The following is a 22,630-nucleotide window of genomic DNA, read 5'->3' on the forward strand; positions in this document are numbered from 1 at the left end:
TCACACACCTCATACACACATCACACACATCACACACATCACACACACATCACACACACATCACACACCTCATACACACATCACACACATCACACACATCACACACACATCACACACACATCACACACCTCATACACACATCATACACATCACACACATCACACACCTCATACACACATCACACACATCACACACACATCACACACACATCACACACCTCATACACATCACACACATCACACACCTCATACACACATCACACACATCACACACACATCACACACCTCATACACACATCACACACATCACACACCTCATACACACATCACACACACATCACACACCTCATACACACATCACACACATCACACACACATCACACACACATCACACACACATCACACACACATCACACACCTCATACACACATCACACACATCACACACCTCATACACACATCACACACATCACACACATCACACACACATCACACACACATCACACACATCACACACATCACACACATCACACACATCACACACATCACACACACATCACACACACATCACACACCTCATACACATCACACACATCACACACCTCATACACACATCACACACATCACACACATCACACACCTCATACACACATCACACACATCACACACATCACACACACATCACACACACATCACACACCTCATACACATCACACACATCACACACCTCATACACACATCACACACATCACACACATCACACACACATCACACACACATCACACACACATCACACACCTCATACACATCACACACATCACACACCTCATACACACATCACACACATCACACACACATCACACACACATCACACACCTCATACACATCACACACATCACACACCTCATACACACATCACACACATCACACACATCACACACACATCACACACACATCACACACACATCACACACCTCATACACATCACACACATCACACACCTCATACACACATCACACACATCACACACATCACACACATCACACACACATCACACACACATCACACACACATCACACACCTCATACACATCACACACATCACACACCTCATACACATCACACACATCACACACACATCACACACATCACACACCTCATACACACATCACACACATCACACACACATCACACACACATCACACACACATCACACACCTCATACACATCACACACATCACACACCTCATACACATCACACACATCACACACCTCATACACACATCACACACATCACACACCTCACACACATCACACACCTCATACACACATCACACACATCACACACATCACACACTTCACACACATCACACACCTCACACACATCACACACACATCACACACATCACACACCTCACACACATCACACACCTCATACACACATCACACACATCACACACATCACACACTTCACACACCTCATACACACATCACACACATCACACACATCACACACCTCCTACACACATCACACACATCACACACATCACACACTTCACACACATCACACACATCACACACCTCACACACATCACACACATCACACACATCACACACACATCACACACATCACACACCTATCACACACATCACACACTTCAACACATGACACACATGACACACATCACACACATCACACACCTCACACACACATCACACACATCACACACTTCAACACACACATCACACACATCACACACCTCATACACATCACACACATCACACACATCACACACCTCATACACACATCACACACATCACACACATCACACACCTCATACACACATCACACACATCACACACATCACACACCTCACACACACATCACACACATCACACACATCACACACTTCAACACACACATCACACACATCACACACCTCATACACATCACACACATCACACACATCACACACCTCATGCACACATCACACACATCACACACATCACACACATCACACACATCACATACCTCACACACCTCATACACACATCACACACATCACACACACATCACACACCTCATACACACACACACACATCACACACATCACACACATCACACACACATCACACACATCACACACACATCACACACATCACACACCTCATACACACACACACACATCACACACTTCAACACACACACATCACACACGTCAACACACACACATCACACACATCACACACCTCACACACACATCACACACATCACACACCTCACACACACACACACACATCACACACTTCAACACACACACATCACACATTTCAACACACACACACACATCACACTTCAACACACATCACACACATCAACACACACACATCACACACTTCAACACACACACATCACACACACATCACACACCTCAACACACACATCACACACTTCAGCACACACATCACACACACATCACACACTTCAACACACACACATCACACACCTCAACACACACATCACACACTTCAACACACACATCACACACCTCAACACACACACATCACACACACACATCACACACTTCAACACACACACATCACACACTTCAACACACACATCACACACTTCAACACACACATCACACACCTCAACACACACATCACACACTTCAACACACACACATCACACACATCACACACATCACACACTTCAACACACACACATCACACACATCACACACTTCAACACACACACATCACACACATCACACACATCAACTCACACACATCACACACTTCAACACACACATCACACACTTCAACACACACATCACACACTTCAACACACACACATCACACACTTCAACACACACATCACACACTTCAACTCACACACATCACACACTTCAACACACACATCACACACTTCAACACACACACATCACACACTTCAACACACACATCACACACTTCAACACACACACATCACACACTTCAACACACACATCAAACACTTCAACACACACACATCACACACTTCAACACACACACACATCACACACTTCAACACACACACATCACACACTTCAACACACACATCAAACACTTCAACACACACATCACACACCTCAACACACACACATCACACACACATCACACACCTCAACACACACACATCACACACTTCAACACACACACATCACACACTTCAACACACACACATCACACACACATCACACACCTCAACACACACACATCACACACTTCAACACACACACATCACACACTTCAACACACACACATCACACACTTCAACACACACATCACACACTTCAACACACACACATCACACACTTCAACACACACATCACACACTTCAACACACACACATCACACACTTCAACACACACATCACACACTTCAACACACACATCACACACTTCAACACACACACACATCACACTTCAACACACACACATCACACACTTCAACACACATCACACACATCAACACACACACATCACACACTTCAACACACACACATCACACACATCACACACTTCAACACACACACATCACACACATCAGCACACACACATCACACACTTCAACACTCACACATCAGACACATCAACACACATCACACACACATCACACACTTCAACACACACACATCACACACTTCAACACACACACATCACACACTTCAACACACACACATCACACACACATCACACACCTCAACACACACACATCACACACTTCAACACACACACATCACACACACATCACACACACATCACACACTTCAACACACACACATCACACACACATCACACACTTCAACACACACACATCACACACTTCAACACACACATCACACACTTCAACACACACATATCACACACTTCAACACACACATCACACACTTCAACACACACACACATCACACTTCAACACACACACATCACACACATCAACACACACATCACACACTTCAACACACACATCACACACTTCAACACACACACATCACACACGTCAACACACACATCACACACATCACACACACATCACACACTTCAACACACACATCACACACATCACACACGTCAACACACACACTTCAACACACATCACGCACATCAACACACACACATCACACACTTCAACACACACACATCACACACATCACACACACATCACACACTTCAACACACACATCACACACATCACACACGTCAACACACACATCACACACACATCACACACTTCAACACACACACACATCACACTTCAACACACACACATCACACACTTCAACACACACACATCACACACTTCAACACACACATCACACACTTCAACACACACATCACACACTTCAACACACACACATCACACACTTCAACACACACATCACACACCTCAACACACACACATCACACACTTCAACACACACACATCACACACTTCAACACACACACATCACACACCTCAACACACACACATCACACACTTCAACACACACACATCACACACTTCAACACACACACATCACACACTTCAACACACACACATCACACACTTCAACACACACACATCACACACTTCAACACACACATCACACACTTCAACACACACATCACACACTTCAACACACACATCACACACTTCAACACACACATCACACACTTCAACACACACACATCACACACTTCAACACACACACATCACACACTTCAACACACACACATCACACACTTCAACACACACACATCACACACTTCAACACACACACATCACACACTTCAACACACACACATCACACACTTCAACACACACATCACACACTTCAACACACACACATCACACACACATCACACACTTCAACACACACACATCACACACTTCAACACACACATCACACACTTCAACACACACATCAAACACTTCAACACACACACATCACACACTTCAACACACACACATCACACACTTCATCACACACACATCACACACACATCACACACCTCAACACACACACATCACACACTTCAACACACACACATCACACACTTCATCACACACACATCACACACACATCACACACTTCAACACACACACATCACACACACATCACACACCTCAACACACACACATCAAACACTTCAACACACACACATCAAACACTTCAACACACACACATCACACACTTCAACACACACATCAAACACTTCAACACACACATCACACACTTCAACACACACATCACACACTTCAACACACACATCACACACTTCAACACACACACATCACACACTTCAACACACACACATCACACACTTCAACACACACACATCACACACTTCAACACACACACATCACACACATCACACACATCACACACTTCAACACACACATCACACACCTCAACACACACACATAACACACTTCAACACACACACATCACACACCTCAACACACACACATCACACACTTCAACACACACACATCACACACTTCAACACACACACATCACACACTTCAACACACACACATCACACACTTCAACACACACATCACACACTTCAACACACACATCACACACTTCAACACACACACATCACACACTTCAACACACACACATCACACACTTCAACACACACACATCACACACTTCAACACACACACATCACACACTTCAACACACACATCACACACTTCAACACACACACATCACACACTTCAACACACACACATCACACACTTCAACACACACACATCACACACTTCAACACACACATCACACACTTCAACACACACACATCACACACACATCACACACTTCAACACACACACATCACACACTTCAACACACACATCACACACTTCAACACACACACATCACACACTTCAACACACACACATCACACACTTCAACACACACACATCACACACTTCAACACACACACATCACACACTTCAACACACACATCACACACTTCAACACACACACATCACACACACATCACACACTTCAACACACACACATCACACACTTCAACACACACATCACACACTTCAACACACACATCACACACTTCAACACACACACATCACACACTTCAACACACACATCACACACTTCAACACACACACATCACACACCTCAACACACACACATCACACACCTCAACACACACATCACACACTTCAACACACACATCACACACTTCAACACACACACATCACACACCTCAACACACACACATCACACACCTCAACACACACATCACACACTTCAACACACACACATCACACACACATCACACACACATCACACACTTCAACACACACACATCACACACTTCAACACACACACATCACACACTTCAACACACACACTTCAACACACACACATCACACACTTCAACACACACATCACACACCTCAACACACACACATCACACACTTCAACACACACATCACACACTTCAACACAAACACATCACACATTTCAACACACACACACATCACACTTCAACACACACACATCACACACTTCAACACACACACATCACACACTTCAACACACACACATCACACACTTCAACACACACACATCACACACTTCAACACACACACATCACACACTTCAACACACACACATCACACACTTCAACACACACATCACACACCTCAACACACACACATCACACACACATCACACACTTCAACACACACTTCAACACACAACACACACTTCAACACACAACACACACTTCAACACACACATCACACACTTCAACACACACACATCACACACTTCAACACACACATCACACACTTCAACACACACACATCACACACTTCAACACACACACATCACACACTTCAACACACACATCACACACTTCAACACACACACATCACACACTTCAACACACACACATCACACACATCACACACACATCACACACTTCAACACACACATCACACACATCACACACACACACACGTCAACACACACACATCACACACTTCAACACACACACATCACACACACATCACACACGTCAACACACACATCACACACATCACACACACACACATCAACACACACACATCACACACTTCAACACACATATCACACACATCACACACATCACACACGTCAACACACACACATCACACACTTCAACACACACACATCACACACATCACACACACATCAACACACACACATCACACACTTCAACACACACACATCACACACTTCAACACACACACATCACACACTTCAACACACACACATCACACACTTCAACACACACATCACACACTTCAACACACACACATCACACACTTCAACACACACATCACACACATCACACACCTCACACACACACACACACATCACACACTTCAACACACACATCACACACCTCAACACACACACATCACACACTTCAACACACACACATCACACACTTCAACACACACACATCACACACATCACACACACATCACACACCTCAACACACACACATCACACACTTCAACACACACACATCACACACACATCACACACTTCAACACACACACATCACACACTTCAACACACACACATCACACACTTCAACACACACACATCACACACTTCAACACACACATCACACACTTCAACACACACACATCACACACTTCAACACACACACATCACACACTTCAACACACACACTTCAACACACATCACACACATCAACACACACACATCACACACTTCAACACACACACATCACACACTTCAACACACACACATCACACACTTCAACACACACACATCACACACTTCAACACACACATCACACACTTCAACACACACACATCACACACTTCAACACACACACATCACACACTTCAACACACACATCACACACTTCAACACACACATCACACACTTCAACACACACACATCACACACTTCAACACACACACATCACACACTTCAACACACACACATCACACACTTCAACACACACACATCACACACTTCAACACACACATCACACACTTCAACACACACATCACACACTTCAACACACACATCACACACTTCAACACACACACATCACACACTTCAACACACACACATCACACACTTCAACACACACACATCACACACTTCAACACACACATCACACACTTCAACACACACATCACACACTTCAACACACACACATCACACACTTCAACACACACACATCACACACTTCAACACACACACATCACACACTTCAACACACACACATCACACACTTCAACACACACACATCACACACTTCAACACACACATCACACACTTCAACACACACACATCACACACTTCAACACACACACATCACACACTTCAACACACACACATCACACACCTCAACACACACACATCACACACTTCAACACACACACATCACACACCTCAACACACACACATCACACACTTCAACACACACACATCACACACTTCAACACACACACATCACACACTTCAACACACACACATCACACACTTCAACACACACACATCACACACCTCAACACACACACATCACACACTTCAACACACACACATCACACACTTCAACACACACACATCACACACTTCAACACACACATCACACACTTCAACACACACACATCACACACTTCAACACACACACATCACACACTTCAACACACACACATCACACACTTCAACACACACATCACACACTTCAACACACACACATCACACACACACTTCAAATCTTCAAATCAAAACAGTCTTTAAAATATATTTGATCTAAACAGATTTAATAACATGATGTAGAATTTCTATTATTTATTAAATGTTTATTAATCTTATGGACTGAATATGAAATTCATGATATTTTCCTAAACATTCCCAAAGTCATGTTAGAGCAGATCTGGTCACTGCAACACACTTCCACCCTGAGGTCAGCTCTTCTTCACCAGCTTCCTCACCTCACTCTCTTCGCATTGAGCTGACGGAGGAGGACCGTCCCTCCAAATGCCAGTGTGTCCATGTCCTCTGAGGCCACGGCGTCCACCACTCCACCTCTGACCATCTGAGCACAACACGCCTCCGCATCACTAGGAGCCTGAGCCACGCGGGGGCGGCGGCGGGGGCGGCGGCGGAGGACGGTTGGGGGCGGGAGTTTGAGTGAGAGAGAGAGACTTTAACTCAGTTATAATAAATAAACAATCATTTACAATAAAAAAAGATTATTTTAAGACAACACTTTTAAGCATAATGTAAAAGGCTGATAAAGACCGCTTCATTTTCATCAATAAAACAAAAACATTCATTTACTTTCAAAAAACTGAAATTTATTTTAACTCAAGCTTTCACTGGACAGAAACGGGGCTGATCCAGCATTTCTTCTCTACTTGATTTTTCCGATTTCTGTAGATAGCCATTTTCTTTTACTACAACAAAATTGATTCTGTATTTCCTGTTTTTATTTTATTTTTTATAACCAGCAAACAAATCTGGGATTTAACTTAGACATTAGAACATTGACCTGTGAACATGTAAAATCCTCCACTGGAAATCACCCGCGCTTTTTTTATAAATGTTATTTAATACCACCCTCTCCATTCCGGCTTAATGTCATCTAAAATTCTGAGGTTTTTTCTGTCCTTCTGTCCAGCTTTCTGTTGTTTACAGCGTTTACACAGCATTTGTAGATTTCTTTTCCTATTACTTCATAACTCTGAAAACCAGTCCTTTGTCTCTAGCAAGATAAAAACCTTTATATCTGTTTAGTTTGGGTAAAAGCTCCAGTTCAGGAAAGGGGTCACCTTTATCCTGTGTTTCTGTTCCCTCGTGATATTCCTTCATTAATTATTGCTGGTCCATTTGTTGATGATGGCTTCTGTGTGCAGTAGTGACCGTAGCCCGAGTTCCTGACCAATTGCTCTCGTGTCCTTAGTCCGGTCCTGCAGTGCCCACTAGTCTCCTCAGTGTTGAGAAACTTTTTGACTGTAGAGTTTGTGTGAGACCTGGAGAACTGTCCTTAGTGTCCATTCGTCTCTCCTCTCCTCTCACTAATGGCTCTTCTCACAGCCAACACAGGGAGACGCGGGATCCATGCGCATACTTTAAAAACACTTTTATAAAAATTGGACATTAAAAATTTAAAATTTAAAAGGTACGAGCACAAACAAAGCCACTGATTTTTCAAAATAAAACTCTTAACACCGTAAACGTTTTAATTTAATTAATTCATTAAGTTCTGTTCATTTTCTTACATCCCTTTCTCCGGGTATCTTTAAGGAAGTGATGATGATGTCAGTCATGAATAAAAATAAGAGCAGGAAGCTGATTAACATTATTCCACAGGGTTTGATTGAAACACTCTCTTCATCTTCACACAGAAGATCTTGTCTTGTTCTGCTTACAAACTTTTTTTTAATCAGTATATTTCCTTGTGTGTAAAGTCCTTGTTCTTTTCCTTTATTATGGTGGTAGTATTGTTTGTTGGAGATGTACTGCTCTACTCTGACTCCTTATTATATTTTTGGGTTTTTTTTGAAGAACCTCTGCTGTGTATATGTACCTATTTGTTCCTCATTATTTTCTCTGGTTTGCAGGCCACTGCTTCCTGCTTTTAATTTCCTCACACTCATCATCAGTTGGATTATTGGCTGCCCGTATGCTCTGTTCGATGTTCTCATTAACTTGTGGATCTTCTGTTCCGGTCTCCATGTGATATGCTTCGTGCTCAGTGTTTTTTTTCTCTTTCTTGACCTTTTGTGTTGACCAGTCACAGCCTCAGCTTTGTGAGCGTGGACAGAGCATCTCACAAGTTTTCACTCACCTCCACCACATGCTCAGCTGCTCTGCTCTGTCCACACGCTCACTTATGTATACACACACACACACACACGATAGACATGGCTGCACACTGCTTTAATGTAGTGGTGAGATGTTACCTGGACACAGGGGACACCCAGGAGCTGGAGGAGACGCAGGAATTCCTGGGTTTTAGAGGACACTGAGGGAACAGAGAGGAAGTGAAGCTGATGCAGATGTTTAATATCATATCCATCACACACACACGTCCTGTAAACCCTGAAGGACTTGCGCTGTTGTGTACACACGCCCTACACACTCGTTTAATTACAGTGTAATAACTGAATAATACAGAATTAAATCATTGAAAGCTGAAAGTTTGATCAGATTTATTATTTCAAATATGTCTTTCAAATCTGTTCAGCAGTTTAATTTCATCATTATTATTATAATTATTATAATTATTATAATTATCTTCTTACGGGTGTGTGAGCGCTGTGCACTGCTCCAGCCTGCACTCTGTGCTCTTTTCTCCAGCTGAAGGATAAAAAAAGGAAAAAAGTCATGTTGGTGTTGTGAAACACAGTTCTCCTCAGCCGTCATCGAGTCTGGTATAACCGTCCAGTTTGGTTCAGGACAGCCGGGGACAAGAACAGCTTCTTCCCCCAAGCAATCTACCTCATGAACAGTTAATGTTCCCAATAGAAATCTCATCCTACATGTATTCTATTCTATTCTATTCTATTCTGTTCATACAATTTATTTTATTTTTCTATTTAAATATGTGTATTTCTATTTCTTATTCGATTTTTTATTTTTTATTGTCTGTGTATTGTTGTTGTCTGTGTGCACCGGAGCTTGTGACACTAAAACAAATTCCTTGTATGCGCAAACACACTTGGCAATAAAGTTCTTTCTGATTCTGAGGCCAAAAGTAAACCTGAGCCTCAGGGCTCGGGTCGAGTCTCCATTCTCACCACAGCTCTCTTCTGCTCAGGAGGATCTCCATCAAACACAAACACTGGCTTGATGTCGTGCTCCAGGAAGGTCAGTGTGCGGTAGAACACACCTAACAAGCTGCAAAACACACACACACAATACGAGCGATTTGTGGGATAAACCTTTATGTGATAAATATTTACGAAATACTCTCACAATAGAAAGCTTAGAGATGTGAGGCGTCTTATTCACAACCAGAGCGATTAAAATGTTTTCTCTGAAATCTACACTACACTACACACTGCACAATAATAACCACTATATAATACACACACTACTGATGAACAGAGAGTCTGTTATCTAATAATATATTGATATTATCGACATATTAGGAAGCACTCAGATCTTCTTCAGCAGAATATAGTCTCACACTGAGTCTGAGTCTGGTGAGGAAATCGCTTCGATCCATTCTGATGTTCATCTGTTGTTTACATAAACACCAGGAAACCGAAAGGTATCTTTACTTCTCAGACTTTTAAAAATAGTTAAATTAGAAAACGATTTCAGCTTCCAGAAAATTTCAATTGTTGTGAATTCACTAAAGTTCATGTTAAAGGACATTAGGGTTGCAGAGGGGTGGAAAAATGCCGGAAGATTTCCAAGGGAACTTCATCTCAGGAATTTATAGGAATCTTATATAGGCTAACCTGCAATTTTGCAAATTCCCAGTTTATTCCCATGAAAAGTTTCCAGCCTTCCTAAGGGACATTAGATGTCACTTTGAACTAAAAACATCCAATTAAAATATTAGATCTGTTTCAGGTGAAGGGTTTAATTGTTGTTATTTATATTTTTCTTACCTTAAATTGAGATTATTTAGAGCTGAGCGGAACTGGTTCACAATAATGGAGGTGTCAAGTGCAATTATTTTGCCTTAAACAGACAGACATGATGATTAAAGACATGATCTGAATAGAATAACCAACATAATAATAAATATAATAAAGTTATGGATTTTTTTTAAAGGACATTCAGCTTGTTAACTCAATCAGGTAACTATTTAATAAAATCATATCTAGTTTAGAAATCATTTCATTTCTTTGTAGTATTTTGTATTTTAGTTAATTAATTAATTAGATAATTCGCCAGGAAGGATATTATACATCAGGACAGAAAATGGGTTAAATTTTTTACATCAGCAGAGAAAACTTTAACAAGGTCAGTGTTTACATTAGGAAGGCAGCAGGTTAGCTAGGCTAGTCTGATTTAGCTAGCTAGCTAGCACAACTGAGCTGAATATCAGGTATACCAGAGTAATCTCCGATCTCTTTGTAAGTTATTGAACCTGGAGCATCAGTACGAATCAAATCCGACAATTTCGTGATTCCCATTTTAAAGGATAAAAAAGCGCTAAATGCTAACTGGATAAATGAAAGAATCCAAGAAGCCGGAACGCGTTTTCGTTAATAGAATGAAGGCGGGTCTTATGTCCCATCCCGGCCGCCGTGCTCACCTCACTGCCTCAGAGCGGACTAGGTTTGAAAGTAATGGAGGTGCGCGTGACCGAGAGAGCTGATGCTAAAACACCACAATGTCTAGAGATTCCTGTCAGAAAAGTGATTATAAATAATTAGACTGAAGTTAGACTTCAGACACTGTTTATAATTTACACAGGGCATTATTTTTTGGACGTGTTTAGTAACTGTGGAGGAAGAATGGAGCCGGGGTTAGAGATGTCTGCGATGATTCCTGCGCTACAGGAGCTAGCCAGGTTCCCGAGGCTTTATCTCTCTTTATCCCTTTAAACTCTTAATTTTACACTAATGTTCCTTCAGATGGATGAAATAAAAAGGTGTTAAAGAGTTTTCTTGTCTTTCAGTGCCACTTCAGAGGAGTATAATGGCGCTGTTCAGAAACCCAGACAGATTCTGTGTCAGTTCATTGACAGGATCCTGACTGATGTAGAAGTTGGTAAGAAACAGGATAAAGTTCATTATTAAAACCTTTTTTTTATTAAAACAGCTTGATATTCATGTTGCTCAGTTTCTTTAATCTAGAGTAAATACAATCCAGTTTTCAGTAACAGTAAATATAATAGAATAAAGTGTGCAGGATGTTTTTATGCAGAAATTTATTCTGAAGATCAGAAATATCTGAACTCCTCAGACCACGGTCTTCTCCACTTCTGTGTTCTGGATCATCTAACAGTGTGTGTTCATGTGAAACTCCTGCAGAAGTGACTTTTAAAGCCCTGAAGTGTTGAACTGTGGAGCTTCAAGACCATGAAGAGAAAGTCAGGATATAAAACAGGTTTTAAAAGGAACGTTGTGTCTCGTGTCTCCGTGTGGTTTCAGTGGCGCTGGAACTGAGTAAGAAGAGCAGCTCAGAACCGGCCTGTGTCATGCTCCTGGACTTCATTCAGCACATCATCAAATCCTCCTCACTGATGTTTATAAATCCGGCCTGTCAGACCGAGCGGTTCAGAGACGTACAGAGCAACTGCAGCGGTCAGTACAGTCACCGGTCAGCCATGAGGGCATGAAGGAGGAGGGAAAGAGCGTAAAAAATGAAAGATGGATAGACAGAAGAAGGAGATCAGAAAAGACCAGGTTTATGATGAAATTAAGAAATAAAAGATAGATGAAGAGTAAAGAGGGGAAAGAAAGTGTAGGTTAAACAAGTTGTAGAGGAATAAGAAAAAGTGAGGATGGGATGAGAAAAGATGAAAAACAGAAAAAATGAGACAAAACACAGAGGAAAGATGGTGGGATGAAGACAAAATGCACAAAAAGTGAAGAAGAAAAGGAAAAATGTCAGACAGAGTGCAGAGGGATGAAAGAAAGGCATGTAGGGATGAAAGAAAAGATGGAGGGATAAAGAGTACGATCCATTGAGGATCTTTTTACACTTCATAATGCTTTACACAGGTTTAAAAATAAGAAGCATGAAAGTGTGCCAATACTTTTGCACTCATATTATTAAGAATATTTATTAGAAGGAAAATAATAACAATAATTTTGTGCTGTTTCAGATTTCAGTCAGTGGATCATCACGCGTGTGTTGCGCATTGCTGCGGCTCCGGAATGTGGAATTCTGCAGGCTAAAATCGTTTCAGTCCTCTGTTCCTTGCTCCATCTTTTCCGAGCGAAGAGTCCGGTGGTGTTCGGAGTGTTGGTCAGAGAGCTGATAGGTTTACTGCAGGATCTCACACACGCCATCTGCAGGACGCCGGACACACACCAGACGCAGTGGCCCGTGTCACCTCGGCGTTTCTGCGTCAGCGCGTGTCACCGCGCCGCGTATCTCACACCATCCTTCCTCCAGCTCGTGTCCCCCGCGGCGTCTCGGGCGCTGTTATCCACCACGCTCACCGTCCTCACCAACGTCCTACAGGGCGTCTTCTTTCCCCAGGAAGTCGGCCACGTTTGGGACGCGTCCTGCTTTGTCCTGACGAACGGCGGCCCGGAGTTAAAATCCGTCTCCATGGCGACTCTGAAATGCATCGTGAATTTGGGTGGACTTCCTGTAAACCACGAGGAGACGTTCTTCGTGGCTTATCTGTCCCTTCTGGACTCGTTCGTTTCCTGTGAGGAATCAGACGTGCGCTCATGTGCCTCGGAGTTCCAGGCGCTGACGCGGAGTGTGTTTGTCCTGGAGAAGGGCTCACACACACGGTTTGGGCGCGCTAACCTCAACCTGCTGATGAACGCACTGCACACACTCCTCCTCAGCGGGGCTGTGGACAGCATGAAGGTGACGGAGGTGAGGACCACGCTGTGCGAGGTGTTCCGCTTCATCCTGGAGTGTGTTCCGCTGGGGTACGAGTCTGCAGCTTCGGTCCGGAAAGAGAGAGTGACCACCATCTGCAGAGCCATGATCACCAACATCGGAGCTCAGACACACCAGGAAGTAAACAACAACAATGCTAATAAAAATAACAGTAATACTAATAATAATAACAATGATTATTATGAACATTAATAATGGTAATAATAATAATAATAATGTGCTTATTTCCAGTATGTGGAGGGCTACATGTGCGTTGCACTGAAGGCTGAAGGTCTTGCAGCTCTACAGGAAGTACAGAACAGCGTGAATGGGTGTGTCGAGTCCAGTGGAAGTGATGAGGAGATTCCGGCTAAACGGTTACACCTGTCCCTCTCCATGGCGTCGGGGCAAACTCAGCTTGGGTACGGAGTAACTTCCTGTTTCTGTATTTATTTACTGTCACGTTATTTTGTCCAGGATTTGTCCGTTACATCCTGTGTGTGTGTGTGTTCAGTCAGGTGGAGATGAGGAGCAGGAGTGAGGTGTGGGCTGCAGTAGAAGATCGGATGGAGGAGCTGATCACACAGCTGAAGACGTGTGATGGAGTTGAACAGCGAGTGTGTGTTCTGGATGGATTAGTCAACATCCTGCGTCTCACTGCTGTCTGCTCCAGGTCTCTCTCTCTTTCTCACACACACACACACACACACGTATCCCTGCCTGTCAGCCTGTTTGCAGTGATGGGCAATAGTTTGTACCCCCCTTATTTTCAGAGAGAACAAAATATTAAGGGTGTATTCTGACTGAAATCAAACCAGTCTCACGCAGCTTGACATGAACATGAAAGCAAAACAAAATTTCAAGATTCTTCTAACGTAAGGGTGTGCAAACTTTTCGATGTAACTTTCACCTGTTTCTGTTGTCCACTCATATCAGTGAGTGTGTGTTAAACTCTGGAGTGAAGCAGACACACACTCAGCTGGTGTGGTTGAAGCCGAGGACGTTGTCTCAGGTGGTGGACGCGTGTCTCTCTGTCATGGCCGATGCTGGTGATGAGGAGGCGGAGCTGGTGGTGGAGAGAACGGTCCGTGTCCTGGATGCCATCATCTACATGAACAGTGGGCTAAAATTGTTTTACACTTCATTCAGTCTTAAAAAGGTTTTAAGCCAAGACTATGCACAGGTGAACCATGACATCATTACCGTGTGTTCTCAGTTAACAGTCAGACTGATGGCGCATTGTCCCGGAGTGTGTGTGCGTTGTTGTCGATTCCCTGGGTGGACACACACTCCTCTGTCTCAGCCTATCAGATGGCTTCGTTTCCTGCTAATCTGACTGGACTGTCGAAAAAACTTGCTCCTGCTTACTGTAAGACTCATGTTTACTGACTGTTTATACATCCTGAGGATAAAGAAAGGAAAATGATATTACATGTTTTTCTCTGTGTGTGTGTGTGTGTGTGTGTGTGTGTGTGTGTGTGTGTGTGTGTGTGTAGCTGTGGAGGCACGAGCTCGCTGCATGTTCCTCCTCTCTCTCCTCCCTCAGCAGATGAGTGCAGATTGGCGTGTGACCGTTTATCAGTGTGGACTACAGAGTGAGAATGAGACGGAGCGCCTCGGGGCAGTGAAGGGACTTCCCCTGTTCATCCATCAGCTTGGAACTAAACCATACAACCTCCTGCACACCACTCTCATGTACATACACACTTTACTCTCTCTGTCTGTCTCTGTCTCTCTGTCTGTCTGTCTCTCTGTCTGTCTGTCTCTCTGTCTGTCTGTCTCAGTGTCCTTCTGAACTGTAAATTATTAAAATTTATACTCTCTGTTTCTCCCTCCTTCTCCCTCTCTCTCTCCCTCTCTCCCTCCCTCCTTCTCCCTCTCTCACCCCCTCACTCCCTCCCTCCTTCTCTCCCTCCCTCCTTCTCTCTCTCTCTCTCTCTCTCTCTCTCTCTCTCTCTCTCTCTGTAGGTCTAGACTACAGGATGTGTCCCCATGTGTGAGGTCAGCGATGGCGTCCCTTGGGTCTCAGTTACTGTGCTGTGTGAGTGAAAGTTCTCAGCTCCATGTGCTCCCTGAGGACTTGTGTTCTCCCTCGGAGTTCCTTTGTTCTCGTGTCACTCTGTCCGACTCTCACTCCGTCCATCTGTCCTCCGCCGGGGCGTCTGTGTTGACACCGTTCCTCCCCCTGCTCAAACCCAGTGAGGAGCCTGAGGTCAAACGAGGTCAGTGTGCCCTGCTCCTCATCTCTCATTCACACATCATATGATCAACAGTCTCCTTTAACCTTATTTTAACTTTATAACCTTTAATAATAAACCCTGTTGTGTAGCATTTATAGAGAACATCAGTCACGTGTGTAAGCACGTAGATATTAGCAGCAGTGACCCCGACACCAAGTCCCTCCTCGTGGCACTGGTTCATCTCATTGAGGATCCACATCAGGACGTTCGATTGTCCTTCAGCCGGAACATCAGGAGTCTGCTGGAGCACTGGAACGGAGACGCTTTCCTCAAAGAGGTATAGCATGAGACCTTATTGATATTCATCTGTCCGCTCTGCCCCACCCCGCCCTTCACCTGCCCTATTATTGTACTGTTTTTTAACTCATCTGATTGATTTCTTTTTCCATTTAGTCCTGTTATTTAGGGAAACACCCAGAATATATATATATTAGGGCTGTCAATCGATTAAAATATTTAATCGCGATTGATCGCATGATTGTCATGAGTTAACTCGTGATTAATCGCAACTTAATTGCACGTTTTTATCCATTCTAAATGTACCTTAAATTAATACTTTTTTAGTTTTTAATACTCTAATCAACATGGGCATGGACAAATATTGAAATGTATGTTGTTTATTATTAGTGAAACCATATTCAACATAGAGCATGAAGACTAGACATGTTTCAGAGTTCATAGATATTTTTCTTGTTCATGTTTATTAAACATATGAAAAAAAGAACATAGAAAACAATGACTTCTTTCTTTGCGACTTCTTTTCTGAGCGATTTACTGACACAAACCTGTTAACATTTTCAGATCACTTCTTCTAAACATGCAAAGTGTACATTTATTACTGAAACCACCTTAAATATAGAGCATAAAGAACATGTTTTCAAATAACTTGTTCATGACTATTGAAGAAAAGAACAGAACACAGGTTCACATTACATCTCTGCTGAAAACAATCTAGTGTTGTCTGCCTTTGGCGAGGGGCAGGAGAGGGGCAGGAGAGGGGCAGGAGAGCTCTCTGTATCAGCTGTATTCTTCACCATCAAGTGATATTTTAAACTCGAGGTGCTGCGGTGAGAACTTCATTCACATCCACAATAAATGCAGACTTTTGTCTCGTCGACAGAAACATCAGACATCGTTTTATATATAAAGAAGACGTTTTTCTTTCTCAATTTCGGTTTGCTGCTGCGTCTCCCATTTCCCAAACTACAGGCAAGGCTGAGGGTCAAACAGAAAATGTGCGCTGCGTTAATCGCGCGTTAATAAAATTAGTGCCGTTAAAATGAATTTGCATTTACGCATTAATAATGCGTTAATTTTGACAGCCCTAATATATATATGTGTGTGTGTTTGTGTGTTTTTATAATTATTATAATTAAGGATTATTGGTGAGGTTTTATCTTCATCTACAGCTGCTCGTGTCCCGGCTAAAGGAGGCTTTTACAAATGCAAAAACTTCCAGAAACAGTGAACTGAAACACACACTCATCCTCACAACAGGGGAGATTGGCAGGTACACACACACACACCATTTATAATGTCTAAATATGTGCATAAACATAAACTCTGATTTTCCTTCTCTGTGTGTGTGTGTCTGTGTGTGCGTGTATGTGTGTGGTTCAGGGCGGCTGAAGGCAGTCTGGTCTCGTTCTCTCTGCTGCGTCTGCTCCACTGTTTACTCTCTAAATCCTCTCAGGTGTCCGTCGTGGCTCACACAGAGATTCAGGCTCTTGCGTCAGCCAGGAATCTCAAACTGCAGAGCTTCTTCAATCAGTACAGGAACCCTGTGTGTCAGGTCTGACCTCACCTCACACTCATTCTCTATTCACACTCACGAGAAACGGTGTGTGTATTCATTACTGAAACCAAGGCAGACTTTGTTTTAAGTTCCTAAGGGAACAAAAATTTTCCATTGTGTTTGTGTGTGCCTATGTGAGTGCATGGTGAGTGTGTGTGAGTGTGTGTGAGTGAATAAGTGTGTGACTGTGAGTGTGTTATCACCCCCTATTTAGAACTGACTTTTCCACATGTAATCCTAACACTAGCACTGGTGGTGTGTGTGTGTGTGTGTGTGTGTGTGTGTGTAGTTCCTGGTGGAGTCGTTACACTCCCGCCACATGATAGCACTGCGCTGTACCCCTGATCAGAGCAGTGAGGCCCTACAGGAGGAGGCAGCGCACCAGAGAGAGCTCGCCCTGGACATCCTCTCACATGTAGCTCATGCCTTCGACTTCCCCGACCTCAACCGCTTCCTCAACGTGAGCTCTGACCCCTAAACAATTAGCTTTATGCCAAATGAACTGCTCAAATAAACATTATGATATTTATAATTTAATAATTTGCCATTCACTTATTTTAGCATTATTCAAATGACAAGTAATATATGTGTTTAAAAATGTTTGCATGTTCTATTTAGATATGCATTATTGAATGTATTTTTATATTTCAGTTCAATTAAGTGCAGAGATGTATAAATACTGACATAATGACTTTTCCTGTGTGTATGTGTGTGTGTGTGTGTGTGTGTGTGTGTGTGTGTGTGTGTGTGTGTGTGTAGCGCACACTGCAGGTTCTTCTCCCATACCTGGCGGCGAAAGCGAGTTCCACAGCGTCTGCTCTGATCCGCACCATCGCTAAACAGCTCAACGTCAACCGCAGAGAAATCCTTATCAGCAACTTCAAGTACATCTTCTCCCATCTGGTGTGTTCCTGCACCAAGGACGAGCTGGAGAGAGCGCTACACTACCTGAAGGTGTGCTGAAACATCACCACATCACACACGTTCACATCATCACATATGGTTATTCTATGTGTACACTCCTGACACACTCTTTATCTCTGTGTGTGTGTGTGTGTGTGTGTGTGTGTGTGTGTGTATGCTGTAGAGTGAGACAGAGATTGAGTTGGGCAGTTTACTGAGACAGGACTTTCAGGGTCTCCACAATGAGCTGTTGCTGCGACTGGGAGAAAATTACCAGCAGGTGTTTAATGGACTCTCCATCCTTGCCTCGTTCTCCTCCGGTGAAGATCCGTATCAGGGGCCGAGAGACATCACCTCTCCTGAGATAATGGTACGTCCCCATGATTTCTCTCTCTCACTGTCTCGCACAGTCTCTCTCTCTAACTTCTATGTGGTCCTGCAGGCTGATTACCTGCAGCCGAAGCTCCTGGGGATCCTGGCGTTCTTCAACATGCAGCTGCTGAGCTCCAGCACTGGTGAGAAGGAGAAGAAGAAAATGGTGAGCTCGCGTGACAGTAGTGGTCAGGACAGATGTTTAGGACAAGATGTTTACTTGAGTTTTTTTTTTTTTTTTTTTTTCTTTTTTCTTTTTCCCCTGCTCTCTCTTTTCAGGCTCTGAACAGTTTAATGGCTCTGATGAAGCTGATGGGTTCGAAGCACATCAGCTCAGTGAGGGTGAAGATGATGACCACACTCAGAACCGGTCTGAGATATAAAGAAGATTTTCCACAACTCTGCTGCTGGTCAGTTGCAGCTCACAGATTACACACATTATGTTTACACCAGGAACAACAAAAATCTCTTTCCTGACCAGACACTACTTCATGTTGATGTTCTTCCAGGTTAAACATGCAGAGGTTATAAAACAAAGCCACAACAAATGTCTTTATTTCTGTAATTTTCAGGACGTGGGATCGTTTCGTCCGTACCCTCGACCATTCGTATTTGGGGCCGTTATTGAGTCACGTGATCGTCGCTCTCCTGCCCCTCATCTCCATCCAGCCGAAAGAGACGGCAGCGATTATGCACTACCTCATCGTAGAGAACAGGTAACTGCTACAAGAATATAATAAACTCATTTAATGTAAATAATAATGAACAGGCTGCTGACTGTATTAGTTATTTATTCTGAGAGGCATGATGCAGTTACAGTGGGTAAAATTAAAATGTAGCTGGTCCAGCGGCAAGCAGAGAGGAGAACTGCGTCCACTCTGATTCAAACTGTGTTCTCATTCCAGACAGGACGTAGAGGACTTTCTGCATGAAATCTACTTCCTTCCAGATCACCCTGAGCTGAAGGACATCCATAAGGTCCTACAGGACTACAGGAAGGTGTGAAACATCAGGCGTTATGGAGAGAGCTGCTAAATGATTCAGATAACTCTCTTGCTGATGTGAAATCCTAAATCTGATGTTTATTGAACACGTCTAACACCTTAACCGTTTTTATGAATGTCTTCAGCAAACGTCAAAGAGCTCTGACCTCCAGGCGGCGCTGCAGCTCTCAATGCGCGCAATTCAGCACGAAAACGTCGACGTGCGCATCCACGCCCTCACCAGCCTGAAGGAGATGTTGTACAAGAACCAGGTGAGGAACACACACACACACACACACACACACCTTTCTGGCCTGTTTAATTTTCCTGGGCAGATTTTTCTTTATTAATAATGAATAAAGAACAAAAAATGTTATAAATGTGCCTTATGATCGTGCGTGAAGTTGATAATTGTTCATGAAATTACTACGATTTAATGAACCTATCACTTAATTATTTCATTACATTATAGTTGATTAAATGAAATTGTAAAAGTAGTATTATTTATTCATTATTAGTTATATTTCTTGGTGTGTGGGTCGAGCTGCTGGAGCAAACCACTGACAACAGACAAAATGAAATCAAATGTTTCTCCTCTTATTTATATCTGTGTGTAATGTATTCATGTTCTGTTAGTGCATAAGTGTGTGTGTGTGTGTGTGTGTGTGTCTAACAGGCAGCAGTGTTGCGCTTGATATTGGACAGTGAGTTGGTGGAACCGGTTCTGTCGGAGCTGGTGACGGTTCTGTTATTGGGGTGTCAGGATGTG

At 43.1% G+C, this 22,630-nt stretch overlaps 2 protein-coding genes across 2 annotated transcripts in view; one reads left to right on the plus strand and one right to left on the minus strand.

Annotated features, from left to right (window-relative positions):
- zgc:110269 (probable flap endonuclease 1 homolog) overlaps positions 1 to 13,291 on the minus strand; it is a 25,342-nt gene extending 12,051 nt beyond the window's left edge. Inside the window, exons 1-6 of the mRNA XM_058418392.1 lie at positions 13,110 to 13,291; positions 12,661 to 12,733; positions 11,839 to 11,938; positions 11,344 to 11,398; positions 11,002 to 11,063; positions 9,028 to 9,164 (exon numbers count right to left, since the gene is read on the minus strand). Coding sequence (XP_058274375.1) covers positions 9,028 to 9,164; positions 11,002 to 11,063; positions 11,344 to 11,398; positions 11,839 to 11,938; positions 12,661 to 12,733; positions 13,110 to 13,191 — 509 coding nt within the window. The 5' untranslated portion in view covers positions 13,192 to 13,291. The remainder of the gene's footprint in view (positions 1 to 9,027; positions 9,165 to 11,001; positions 11,064 to 11,343; positions 11,399 to 11,838; positions 11,939 to 12,660; positions 12,734 to 13,109) is intronic.
- An 11-nt stretch (positions 13,292 to 13,302) lies between these two features.
- The window catches only part of atr (ATR serine/threonine kinase), a 10,086-nt gene continuing 758 nt past the window's right edge, over positions 13,303 to 22,630 (plus strand). The window contains exons 1-22 of the mRNA XM_058418324.1: positions 13,303 to 13,571; positions 13,680 to 13,771; positions 14,155 to 14,307; positions 14,832 to 15,709; positions 15,821 to 15,990; positions 16,083 to 16,241; positions 16,505 to 16,686; positions 16,785 to 16,937; positions 17,065 to 17,263; positions 17,537 to 17,790; positions 17,898 to 18,085; positions 19,218 to 19,318; positions 19,429 to 19,600; positions 19,893 to 20,063; positions 20,363 to 20,557; positions 20,691 to 20,876; positions 20,949 to 21,044; positions 21,158 to 21,288; positions 21,451 to 21,594; positions 21,784 to 21,877; positions 22,008 to 22,133; positions 22,538 to 22,627. Of these exons, the coding sequence (XP_058274307.1) occupies positions 13,516 to 13,571; positions 13,680 to 13,771; positions 14,155 to 14,307; positions 14,832 to 15,709; positions 15,821 to 15,990; positions 16,083 to 16,241; positions 16,505 to 16,686; positions 16,785 to 16,937; positions 17,065 to 17,263; positions 17,537 to 17,790; positions 17,898 to 18,085; positions 19,218 to 19,318; positions 19,429 to 19,600; positions 19,893 to 20,063; positions 20,363 to 20,557; positions 20,691 to 20,876; positions 20,949 to 21,044; positions 21,158 to 21,288; positions 21,451 to 21,594; positions 21,784 to 21,877; positions 22,008 to 22,133; positions 22,538 to 22,627 (3,990 nt within the window). The 5' untranslated portion in view covers positions 13,303 to 13,515. The remainder of the gene's footprint in view (positions 13,572 to 13,679; positions 13,772 to 14,154; positions 14,308 to 14,831; positions 15,710 to 15,820; positions 15,991 to 16,082; positions 16,242 to 16,504; positions 16,687 to 16,784; positions 16,938 to 17,064; positions 17,264 to 17,536; positions 17,791 to 17,897; positions 18,086 to 19,217; positions 19,319 to 19,428; positions 19,601 to 19,892; positions 20,064 to 20,362; positions 20,558 to 20,690; positions 20,877 to 20,948; positions 21,045 to 21,157; positions 21,289 to 21,450; positions 21,595 to 21,783; positions 21,878 to 22,007; positions 22,134 to 22,537; positions 22,628 to 22,630) is intronic.

This window comes from Hemibagrus wyckioides, linkage group LG20, assembly GCF_019097595.1.
Source record: "Hemibagrus wyckioides isolate EC202008001 linkage group LG20, SWU_Hwy_1.0, whole genome shotgun sequence".
Lineage (NCBI taxonomy): Eukaryota > Metazoa > Chordata > Actinopteri > Siluriformes > Bagridae > Hemibagrus > Hemibagrus wyckioides.